At 34.0% G+C, this 13072-nt stretch overlaps 1 protein-coding gene across 1 annotated transcript in view; it reads right to left on the bottom strand.

Annotated features, from left to right (window-relative positions):
• LOC130053351 (multiple epidermal growth factor-like domains protein 10) overlaps positions 1–13072 on the bottom strand; it is a 138251-nt gene that overhangs the window by 78029 nt on the left and 47150 nt on the right. The window contains exons 6-7 of the mRNA XM_056160466.1: positions 10564–10698; positions 7494–7634 (exon numbers count right to left, since the gene is read on the bottom strand). Coding sequence (XP_056016441.1) covers positions 7494–7634; positions 10564–10698 — 276 coding nt within the window. The remainder of the gene's footprint in view (positions 1–7493; positions 7635–10563; positions 10699–13072) is intronic.

Genomic DNA, 13072 nt, shown 5'->3' with positions numbered 1-13072 from the left:
CAACATTCGAAATAACTGTTTTATTTAACCTAACTTTACGTACATTGGGAGCAAGTCCTTCTTTGATTTACAGTACATCCAAGTTTCGGGCTGAATATTAGCATGACCTGGTCAGGCAAAAAGGAACTCAAAATAACAGATTTAAACTACAAGATGACTTACCATAGCATGCAGCATTGCCGCCAGTTAAATCCGACAGTAAGCAATTCATAGATAGCGATCCACATGTTATCGATGAGACATGACGTCATCAGTTGTAAGATATTCATGACGCATTTTATGCTTCGATAGGCGGATCAAGTAACCCCCATATGAAAATACTCGATATACTGGTTTTGTTTTGATTTCACATATGATATCGTTGTACATGTCATGAGTTTTTTATTTTCCATTTTTATGTAACTTTACTTGTAAACAAAGACTGTGCGTTTTGTTTTTTGTTTGGGGGTGGGGTGGGGGGGGGGTGGGGGGTAAGACAGTACAGCATTTATAAATTGTGCATGTTTGATTCCGTTGATTTTCAATTTCATGGCCTAGTTCGAAGGCCTATCAACGTATCAGTGTTCCATTGTCCAATGTAAAATTAGAAAAGGAAAAATAGTGTCGTCTTGGTTGTCAAGGAGGTGTGTCCCAATGCCAAGTTACATTTAAACAATATAAACAAATATTTTTTTCAGCGTGCTCAACAAATCAAATTGCGTGATACAAGTAAAATTAAATTATGACAGACGGACTGAATGCTATATTATATATGTTTTGCCAATTAATAAACTGGACATGTGTTGTGCCAATAAATATATCTTAATTTAATAATCCAGCCTACAATAGCAACAGGAAATTGTGCTTAAGGTAACTCCATACTCCCAGTTTTATCTGATACAAGTTTGAAAAATGTATTTATTTCCATTCATTAAAGTTAAAACTAACAAATTATCAAATAAAATACATAGGTCATCACACTTTTAAGATGCGAGACGTACATAAACAGAATGATATATCACCGTCAGAAAATTGCAATTTTCCTTAAACAGCGTTATCAAAATTTCATACAAACTGGTTATGACGATATAGTAGCATTCATAACAATTTCATGAAACTGTATCTTCACAAAAATATACAAAATGTCTGTAAAAATAAAGGAAATCTATCGCATAATAGACTTGATAAAGAAATCAATAGAAACAGATTTATTGCCCTTGGATTCAATATTTTAAAACGTATCATTGATTATTCATCTATAACTTAGACTTTTAAAATAGTTTATTTTTAACAAGATTTTTTACAATAACTATCGGAAAAGACTCCAACAAAATTTATGTTCCTATCACGCATAAATGTAAATAAATCATTGATTTTGCAAAATCTGATGACATCACAGGAGGATGGAATTACTTTAAATTGTCCAATCTTCAAAACCTAAAATTGTGTACATGTGTGTGGTGGCGGTGGTGGTTTTCATCCACTCAAACTGTCCCAATCCCCCTCCCAAATTCAATTTCTTTAAGTGTGCAGTGGATAGATCGCCACATGGACCCATCCAAGTCTACTGTAAGAATGTTTTAAAATATCGGTTTCAAATGCAATTAGTTCACACACAAATATATATAGACAACATTATTTGACGATTTGCATTTTAGTTGCTTCTATTCATACACGCTATACAACAGCACTGAATCTATAACTGAGAGAGAGAGAGAGAGAGAGAGAGAAGAGAGAGAGAGAGAGAGAGAGAGAGAGAGAGAGAGAGCACCAGTAATTGTATACAGGTACGGGAAGTGTAATCAAATCTTAAATGTACAATATTATTCTTATTAATTAACCATTCCACTTCATTCTGATATATTTAATTTCTCTTTTTTCCATGTTAAATTATTCGGCTGGCGCGAGTTAGGACTGCCCCCCCCCCCCCTCCCTTTTTTAAACCGATGTTACGTGCCTAGCTATCTAACGCCATCTCAGTCAAAAATGAAATAAATATAAAATCTATATTACTACAACTTCATTGGATTTACTAGACTTTTTTTTACCACCGTAATACATGTTTATGCAAGCGGACAATCTAGGCATTTTAAAGAAAATTTCCATCTTCGATAGCAAAATGTGTTCAGCCCACGAAGAGCAGAATCGACCCAAAACCCATGGCAAGCGAAGATGATTTTTGCCCCCGTTTTCGGGTGTTATAACTGATATAAAAAAAAATAGTATGTTCTATAACTTTCATTCAGAAGACGGGTAAGTTCGTGAGTCACTGAATAAAAAAAAATTTGTCCGCATTCTTATTTCAATCGCGTTGTCAACTGTACACTTTTTGATATTTCTACACTACCTGTAAACATGTAGACAGCGTATCTAAATCATCTAATATTCTTAATTACAATACAAATTATACATTAAAATGCATGTGGTGCACTAATATAAATGTCAATCTTTTAAAATAATCGCACAAATAAACCAATGCTTTTACTTGTCATTTTATGGTCCACATTTCTTTGAGCTGATATAATTCATGCTATTTAACAAATTGAAATCAATGCCAATTTATACCATGTGATATTCGTTTGTTCATTTTCAAAGTCAAATGATCCTTCTCTTGTTGAACTCGTTCTGCTCGTGTTGTGAAACAATGTGCGACTAACACGTACACGTGTTTGTGTACGGGATGTCGAGAATTTGGGCGTTTCATAAAGGTGTGAACGTCTGCGGGGAAGTCTGCATACGGATATATATCAATATCTTGATATATCTATATACAAGAAATAATCCCGATTTACAAACATGTTGAGGTTTCTACTTAGAGATACTTAAAATTCATTTAACGACACTGTCCACTCTATATCTGCTTCAAACATATAAACGTGGAAAGTTAATACAGAACGGACGTCATAAGTTAAGGGTAATTAAGATGAATTGTTTCGAATAGCAAACCCCAACATGTAAACAATTTAAGTAAGTTATCAAATCAGTATGGTAATTCTTTAAAGATAGACAGTGAAGGTACATTTTTAAAAATTAAATTACTATTTTAAATTTACAATAATATATATCATTAAATGATATGAATATATACAGGTCGTCGTTTTATACGTTTTAATTTTCACCCACTAATATTTCGCTTAGTATTTTTTTTTACCACACAAAGGTGCACGATGGCACAAAGGAGGCACAGATGTCAGATCTCCGTGGACTTCAATGTCTACCTCCCTCAGAAAATTAAGACTTCAGAAGTGCCGACAATTTTCAAGGTCCACCGTGTTTTATTTTTTTAAAAATAGTTTTAAAAATCCATTTTTGTAATTAGTTACTATAATAACTCAAGTTTAACCAAAATTATACAGTTGTCTCTCTTTTTTTATCCTCAATTATATCAATTTTAATGGAAGTTGATACAAATAGATATATGCAATTTGAAAATATAAACTCGTCTTTGAGATAGACGGTAAAACAATACTATTTGCTGTGGTCCTTTCACTGCAAGGAATTTTAATTTTTGATCACGATTTTTCAATTATGTCCAATACAGTGGGGGAAAAAATTGTAGTGTTATGTAGTGGGAAGGGGGGGGGGGGCAATATATCACAAATTTAAACATCGTGATAGAAAATATACAAGTTCCTAGTATTTTAACAGTTGTGATTTACAATCAGAATAAGCCTAAAAAATATATATTAACCTATGCGTCCATTATTTGTGTATTACACTGTGATTCTCATAACGTCAACATCATGACGTTATATAGTTTTTCTGTTCAAAAACAACACAAAGTTTAAACGACTGTAAAACGAAAACTAGAAAAGATATTGTTATAAAATAAATTGTTCTATGACCTATAAATCCTAGAGCATCAACTGTGAAAGTCTCATTTATTTTGGTGAAAGGGCCAATTTTAGTACTTTGTGGCTCTGGTCGTTTCATTTCTGTTGCAATTAGTTTGAGGTTTTGCTCATTTTTGAGCTAGATTGACTAGACTAATTTGGATTACATTTATTATCTTATAAATGTGGGTTTAAAATGCATAAGGGTATATATATATATATATATATATATATATATATATATATATATATATATATATATATATTATTATTATTACTACAGTAACTTGATCCGAAGAGTCGGATCACGTCGCGTTGACAGGAGCGGATCATCAGATCACACGAGACGCAAAGCGTCGAGTTTGATCTGATGATCTGCGCCTGTCAACTCGACATGATCCAACTCTTCGGATTAAGTTACTATAGTGTTGATAAATTCATAATATACCCCTTCTGCATTTTAAATCCACATTTATAAGATGATAAATGTAATCCAAATTATCAAAAACACAGGCATACCATGAAATTATGTTTTGTGTACGCAGTTTTGTTTTGTGACGCGGTCAATATTTTCCACAAATAACGTTGCGTTGATGCATTTTGACGGCATCAGTTTCAGAGGATACCGATACGGAATGAAAAAAACACTGTGATGACCCGGAAAACCGGATCACACGCTCTGAAATCCACAGTATCAAAGAACGGTACATTGTTGGGTATATAACAAAATAAATTTATCATTACTACAGTAACTTGATCCGAAGAGTTGGATCACGTCTCGTTGTCAGGCGCGGATCATCAGATCAATCTCGACGTTTCGCGTCTCGTGTGATCTGATGATCCGCTCCTGTCAACTCGACGTGATCCGACTCTTCGGATCAAGTCACTGTAGTAATAATACATGTATATATGTAGCATCCTGCCCAGTTGTGCTCAAAAGCCCAGGAGCTAACTTCCTTATGTGATAAATAATCCTTTTATTTAGTTAACATAAATAAATGTAGCTAACAAAGAATACGATACATGAGATCCATGTGTTTGGGCATAAAGTCCATCCATACAAATTGTTGATGAACAAATTGATTTCCTGACCCTACTTTGTTTCATCGTGCCTTTTTTCTATTCTATTTTTTTTTTTATCAAATTGTTAATCATTACTATATACATGTAGTTCTAATTGTTAATGAGTCAAATTAATATTTCAGAATATGATTCAAGTAACTTTAAACCGCGGCGATGGTCTAGAGGTTAGAGCGTTTGCCTCGCATGCGGAAGGCCGAGGCTCGAATCCCAGCCGCGACAGACCTACGAGGGCTGTTCGATATGTAATGTGTATTGTACGATATCTCAAAAGCATTCGACACAAATAATGAAATGAAAATTACATCCCTTCAAAGTATTCTCCGCGGTTTGAAATACATAATTCCAAACTCTGAATCCATTTCTGAAATGCGTCACGGTACGCTGATTTAGGTAGACCTCTGAGGCACTGACTGATCAATGGCTAAGCCAAAGGCTTGTCGGGACTTCTAACGACGACCAGATAAGAACTTTTAAAGTTTTGGGAAATGGGGCTAGATCTGGGGAGTATGGTGGATGTGGGAAGACGGTAACCTTCTCCGACTTCAAAAATTGCTTCAGAAGCTCAGATGTATATGATAGAGCATTATCATGAAGTAGACGAACATGCCTAAACCCTGAAACAGGGCGTCGTTTATGATAATATTTCTGGAGCTTTTTTAGTATAACATATCGGTAATACCGACCTATAACACTTATCTCAATATGAGTGAAAACTTCTCGAGAGGGACGTTAAACAAGATACAATGAATAAATCCATCAAGTAACTTGAACATAATAGGCCTATGAAAGGTGAAGATAACGAACAGTGATCAATCTCATAACTCCTACAAGCAATACAAGATAGATAGTTGGGCAAACATGGACCCTTGGACACACCAGAGGTGGGATCAAGTGCCTAGGAGGAGTAAGCATCCCCTGTCAACCGGTCACACCCGCCGTGAGTCCTATATCCTGATAAAGTAAAAGGAGTTATCCGCAATCAAAATCAGTGTGTCAAGAACGGCTTAACAATCGGTATGAAACACGTCAGACAGCATTTGACCCAATGATAGGTTGTATTGACGAATTAGATCACTATAACGACCATAGAATTTGCGAAATGCTGACTTCGATCGAGACTGTTGAAACCCCTGTATCATCAACTTGTTTGTCAGTAGCTTACCTCGATTTAAAAACTGACTATACACAGAACAAGCTCTTGCATATCGAATCAGTTGAGATAAACACCATATGCAGGTGATAATGGAATATTGCTACATAAGTATGGGAAATTGACGATGGAGAAGCTGAAATCATCCCGTTTGTCATACTGTCGAGTTGTCAATTTGCCGTTAATGTCTACTTTCAATAAAATATCTAAGTATGAAGCAGAAGCGGACGACTCTGTGATGTCCTTTATTTCGAGCTCACATATTTATATCAAATCGAGATATGAATGAAAGTTAATATTGTTAATAGACCAAACGTCATCGATATATCAAAAAGTCGAATTGAAGGTCATAGCTAGAGATTTGTTCTTCTCACGTAGAAGTTTTTGAATAAATTCTGCTTTATATGAATATAGAAACAGGTCAGCTAAAAAAGGAGCACAATTAGTGCCCATGGGAATTCCAACAGACTGTTGGAAGACCTGATCACCAAAGACCACGAAGATATTGTCAATGAGGAACTCTAGCATATTTTTATTTCAACTTCAGAGTATTTTTGTGTGGAATCAGAGTGGTGTTTAACAAAGTAAGTTTTTGAATGATTATCACTAGATAAGAATATTTCCGTTTTCCATTTTTGCTGAAGAAGCAACTGTCCATGATGTCAAAAAGTCTACTCTTTAATTTATCGTGAGGAATGGTTGTGTATAGAGTTGAAAAGTCATGGGTTTTAATGTTATTGATTTGGGAAAAAATTCTGCGATTTCAAGTATACTAAAAGTTCTTTAGAATGGTTTAGAATCCACATTTGATTAACACCACTTCTGGCATATGTAGTCGCACAGTAAGGTTGAAGTTTCTCCTTCACAGCTGTTAATATTTTCGTGATGAGCAAAGATAGGGGGCTTGGTAGAGAACTTACTGGATCCAGCAATGTAGCATTGTTTGTAAGGGTTTTTATGTAGTTTAGGAATCCCGTACATAGGTACGGTAACTCATATTCATTCGACCCATTGACTGAGTTATTAAATGTGTCTAAAACTGAAGGATGGTTTTGAAGAATTTCAGCTTTTGAAAGGGAGTTGGAGTAGAAGTACGATTACCAAAAGTGGAATTAATGCCAAATTCGTTTAAAATACAGTTGTAATAATGAGCCTTACAAACAAAGACAATGTTGTTACTAGCTTTGTCAGCTGGAACCAAAACATATTCCTCATGTAACCTATCTAATTCTTTTATCACTTCTGGTTTACTAAACACAGAAGGATAGATGGTACGTACTTATGTTTTCATATGTCTAATGCGGGATTTTAATATTAAAAGATTCATCTTTAAATATTTAAGGAAGCAGGCAGGGTCAATAAGAATTGATCAATGACATATATTTCAGACCAATACGACACTTCATGATAGACTAAAGTATGATTTTTAATGATTTCATATTGCTTACGTTCATCACATTTCAGGCCCTTCCACCCTGGCTGACAACCACCCTCACATTCTCCTGTCACTCTGTCACATCGTCCAGGAACACCACAATCATGATTACAGGTCTCCTGGCAGTTGTCACCATAAAATCCTTCAGGACAAGCTGTACAAAGTGGGAAGAAGGGAAATCATTCAATGCAGTAAATAGCATGCAGCCTGTGATCTTCAATCATAAACAAGAAATGTTTTTACAATTTATCGGAATATCAATAAACATTTTCTACTGGTTCATCATCAATATGTCATAAAATTTCTTGATAAATAATTGTTAAATGTGGAGATTTTTGTACTTAGTGAAGACAATTCATTAACAATTTCTTCTCAGATGAAAGGTCTGCACACCTACATCAATTTGATTTTTGCTATTTCGCAGTTATCTCAACTCGTTTTTCGCCCATAGCCCTTTCAATATACTATTGTGTATTTATATTAACAGTAAAACACCATGACATTATCAGACCTAAAATCAATTAGCATGGACAATGAGGAACATAATTAATGTATTTTTAAGAGTTTGTGAGTAATATTAGTATTTCCGAGATGAACATGTCTACTTTAGATAACTTCGAATTAACAAATATTACACCCTCATCCAATGAAAAAGAACATTCGCGGGAAAAATAGTCAATATATTTGACCTTATGACTTAAAAAACTTCTTCCTTTAATAATGGTGAACTACCTTTGAATCGTAAAATGCATGAAAGCTCTATGCTGAAAATTCCTCAAGATATTATATCATAACAAAGGTGATGATGGAGAGACAGAAATCATTTACATCGACTGATTTGTTTATCTACCATCATAACTCGTGTAACTGACCTGCCAGATCCCCTGTTCAAATGTCCAGTCACAAGAAAAGTGATTATAGAGTGAAGGATAATGATATTTCTATAGGGCTTCAAAATAACAACAAAAAAACTAGGAAGAATTGTTTTAGCACACTAATACTGATGTTTTCCCTTTCATTTTCTATTGTTTTAAAATAGTTTTGGGATCTTCTTTAAAGTGGAAAATTAAGACTTACGGTACATAACATTTGCATTTATGCATATGTGCTTCCAATCAGTAACATTTGATAGTAAGTTAAACTTACCAACATACCAAATATCAAAAAACTATGTCAAAAAACTTTGAGCATAGGCTGTACTTATACAAGTCGGGTCGGATGGCTTCGTTAAGATCCTGTACAAAGGATCGGCTTTGCTATACACATTTATTTCGGCCACAGATCTCAAAAGGTATAGATGCATTGAAAGATTTCCCAAAACGTGTAATTTTGCTTTGTAATTTTAATACCCACCCTCCCACCTCCTGTCTCGAAAATTTAATGTTTAATCAAAGTCATTGTTTTTAAACAATAAAACAACAAATCATTTGAAATGAGACTGGTCGGCCATGGGTTTCTGAATATTCTATACGCATGTTTAGATTTGGTTTAATCATGATTATAAACTATTGATTTCAAAACATGTTCAGAAATAATTCGTTATGTTTGTAAAATGTATCCATTTTCTTTTTCAAAACGAAGAATTTGAGTAAAGCTTGTGTGTTCAGTTAAAGTAGTGTGAAATCACAGATCGCTAGTCCAGCAGCGATGAATCTCCGATATTAAACACACATTCAATTAGACATGATTGAGAAACGAACTGTACATGTATGTATATTAAATTGCAGATTTTAAAATTGATGCCTGACTCAATGTTCTAGAGTTTTGAATTTAAAACAAATCAAACATAAGACCAGGGACCTATAAACAAGTATATACATCCCCGGAAAGACTGAATTATTCGAAAAATCCAATATGATCAAAAACATAACATTCTGTGTTATATTTAGGACGACAATGTTTACTTTGTGTACATGCCCTGGTTCACACGCGATGGTTCCTCGAGGCGGTTATGTAATTGTAAACAAAAACAAACCCCGCGGTGTATGTAAGATGCATGTAGTTAATGACTGAGTTATTCTATGCTTGAAGGTTTGTTTCTTCAATTAAATATATCTTTGTTTTAATAACAAACATAGTAGAGATAACCTTTTCCTCTTTTTTTCTTTGGAACGATTGTATATATTAAAGCTACTAAATAATAAAAAAAGAAAGTTGTCGATTGATGATTTTTAAAGGAACCATATATCACGTTACAACCTTATTTTAAACGAATATTAGCATTTCATGAAGTCAGATTTATCAATTAAAGCAAGTTTATTTAAGTTATACACATATTTCCCCCCTTCACCCACCTAATGATACGGTTACCTGTTTGCGGGTCAAGCTTTTTACCCATATATAACACAATACTCGAGCAAAATATTATGTTTATGAGATCAATAAGATGTTAAAGAACAACTTTTCCAGCGAAAGCCATATCGAAATATTTACCGCTTTTGAGATATAAAGCGAAAACTTTGAAGATCCCCAAATCCCTAATTTAAGGGGCTAGCCCCTTTTCAGGGATATAAAAAAAAGGTCTTAACATCTTGCACAACTTTTGTTCTACACGTCTTAACAAAATATGTTTAGTTTAAAAGATACAAAGGAAAATATGTGTAATTTTTTGCTCCTTTAGGCGTCCTAATTTTTTAACCCTGTCAACCACCATTTCGAACGCTGTAATCAAAAACAAAAAACGATGTGCATAACTACAATGCTCCTACTTTTCATTTTCAATGCATTTTCTGCTCAAGCTTATACATTCTCTGAGCCTTTGTCTAGAAACCAAAGCCCATAAAATTTCATTCAAAGGGGAATAACTCGTGAACAGAAGGGAATTTCTGGAATGTAGCACATGATTTTAAAATTATTCTGTAAATTTAAGCAAAATCCATGCAGAAATGAGCGAGATATGAAGCTTCAAAGTTAGCGTCTAGGAAAAAGAAGAAGAAAAAAAGAATAATAAGAATAATCTTAACCAGCACAATCAGTAGGTCTTCCGTTGTTACGGAAGACCTTAATTCACACTAAAACAATATGTACCCCTTCTGGGAAGGGGAGACATAATTATACATTATATCAAACTAAATATCACGAACCTGAACAATTACTGCCTCCAAAGCCTCTTTCACATCCATTGACACATGTCCCGTTAATGTGATTACATTGTGTGTATCCTAAACATGGCCCACAGGCTGTGGAGCAATTCTGGCCAAACATATTCCCATCACATGCTGTAAAATTCTATGATTGATATACTTGTTGCCTATATATAAAATAAAATTAATAGCGATTTGTAACATTTCTGATGAAACCACCCTTGAATTAAGTACAGTAGTTATTTTATACAATATGTCCTTCATGTCAAAAATAATTTCCATCTATTTAGAAAGACATCTAATAAAGTCAATACCTTGATGTTTCATATCTTTACCTTTTACTGTTCTATGTAATTCATTATACCTGCCATTTTGTCAGTCTTCTCCAACATAATTTGTTTCCTCAAATTTCACTGGCTAAGAGGCTTAATACTTTTTTAGCATTGCATTGGTTTGTCGTTTCTAAATAATGATTTAGTGACTCTCCTAGGGTCGAGAACTTAAGATTCGTGCTTTTCAATTTAATTGATGAGAGCAATAATAGAAATAATGCATGGATTAATTCAAAAGATAAGAGTAATAAATTATACGATGCGGGCATCAATTCAATGATTGGATGCCCTATTTCATTGCACACAATAATTCAGTTGACGCGCGTATCAAATCAATTATTGTCCGCAAAAAATTCAATTGCTAAGTACATCAAATCGATTATGCTTGCAATAATTCAATTGATGCATGCATCAGTTCAATTGATGAGAGTAGAAATTGATTTGATGCACGCATTCATTGAATTATTGCGCGCAATAATTGAATTACATACAATACGTTTTACATACAATGATGATCAAATGATGAATTAGGAAGCACACTATGACCGATGTTTCCCCTTCCATTTTCCAGTTTTTAAAAACATTGTAGGGTTCATCTTTAAATTAAAATATTAAGAATTACGGTATATAACAGTCACTTATATATGTGCCTCAACCAAGGAACAGCATTGTGAGCATATGATAGTCAATTTATATATCTTGGCAACATACCAAATTTGAAATGTGAAAGTCCTATGTCAAAAGACAAAAAAGGTTATGGGCCAGATAAAAAAATGCTCTCAAAATTATATCATTTGACTTTTACATTAGACGACCACAGAAGTCATTTTTAAACGAATGTTTGAACAATTTTCAACGTTGTAAATTGACCCAGACCGTTAAACAACGACCCTTCTAAGCGTGAAATACTTACCCTTGTTAAAAATTAGCTTTAGAGATTATTTCCGTTGTGTCAAATTTTATCGTTGAAAAATGACCCCCAGTGTACAAAATGTTTCCTCTACATCTCGAACAAGTAGTGGGTTCATTTTTCAACATTAAAAAATTACCCTAAATACACGTATACACAATGTTTATCTCATTCAGGTAGGAGGGGTGATATTTCAACATTAAAAGAATGTCCCAAACTTTTCCGTGGCGTACAATCCATATTTAGGTTAAGTGGTAGGGGTTATATTTGCATGTCAAACATCAATTTACTCAGACTCAGCGGTTGTCGGAGAGTATGCTGATATTTTTTTTTTTTTTTTACTTAGTATTCACCCTCCCATCACGTTTTTCCCCAGAAAGCATAAGTGTTAGCGAATTTTAATGCAGAAGAGGGGGGGGGGGCACTGCCAACATTGAATATTTTGGCTAATAAATACATTTTAAATGCCAAAAGTAATGTTTCAACGAATTTCATAACTTTTCTCTTTGTACATAATGCATTAGGTGATTTATGAAACGAATTTATTTGCAATAGTATTTTCTATTGTCCCTTTGCATAATTATTGTCAAAATTAATTTAGATTTGGGAGCGATTGTATTTGCCTAAATCACATCCTCTCCATCTCTTTTGCATTTTCCTGTTTCACCATCGAGCAAAGTATTTTTACGATTTAATTGATGTGCATATGAATTTGAATACTGAGATGAAAATTACTTTACATGGACGGTATAATACCCTTATTCTTATCTTGATAAAGTTACAGCGCAGAGAAGATTCAACTCCAAGGGAAGGAAAAGACGGTAAAAAAAAAATTTGGGATTAAACTTCGTTTGTCTAGGAAACAATGATCCCTTGGGTCTCTCTTCTTTCTCTGCAGAGAGAGAGAGAGAGAGAGAGAGAGAGAGAGAGAGAGAGATCATTGTTCCTCAGACATTATTTTGACAATCCAACTTAAACATTTACATTATATATACAACATTTAAGTAGCCGTTAAAAGATGACCCCCGTTACTGATCAAAATTTAACATTGATAACTTTTCAACGTCCGATTTGATAAAAAAAAAATTAACGTTAAATTTTGATCGTGGTCAACTTTAATGTTAAGAGATGATCCCTGGTGTCGTTTTTCAACAGGGTCACTATTTAGACTATGAGAGGCGGAAGAATTCACGCTAAAAGAATATGTTCCTCTGAGAAGGGGAGACATAATCCTACCTTCAATTATTTGCATTTATGTTTATTTGGT

This window comes from Ostrea edulis, chromosome 3, assembly GCF_947568905.1.
Source record: "Ostrea edulis chromosome 3, xbOstEdul1.1, whole genome shotgun sequence".
NCBI lineage: Eukaryota > Metazoa > Mollusca > Bivalvia > Ostreida > Ostreidae > Ostrea > Ostrea edulis.
The sequence above is the reverse complement of the archived record's forward strand: the minus strand, read 5'-3'. Positions and strand labels throughout refer to the sequence as shown.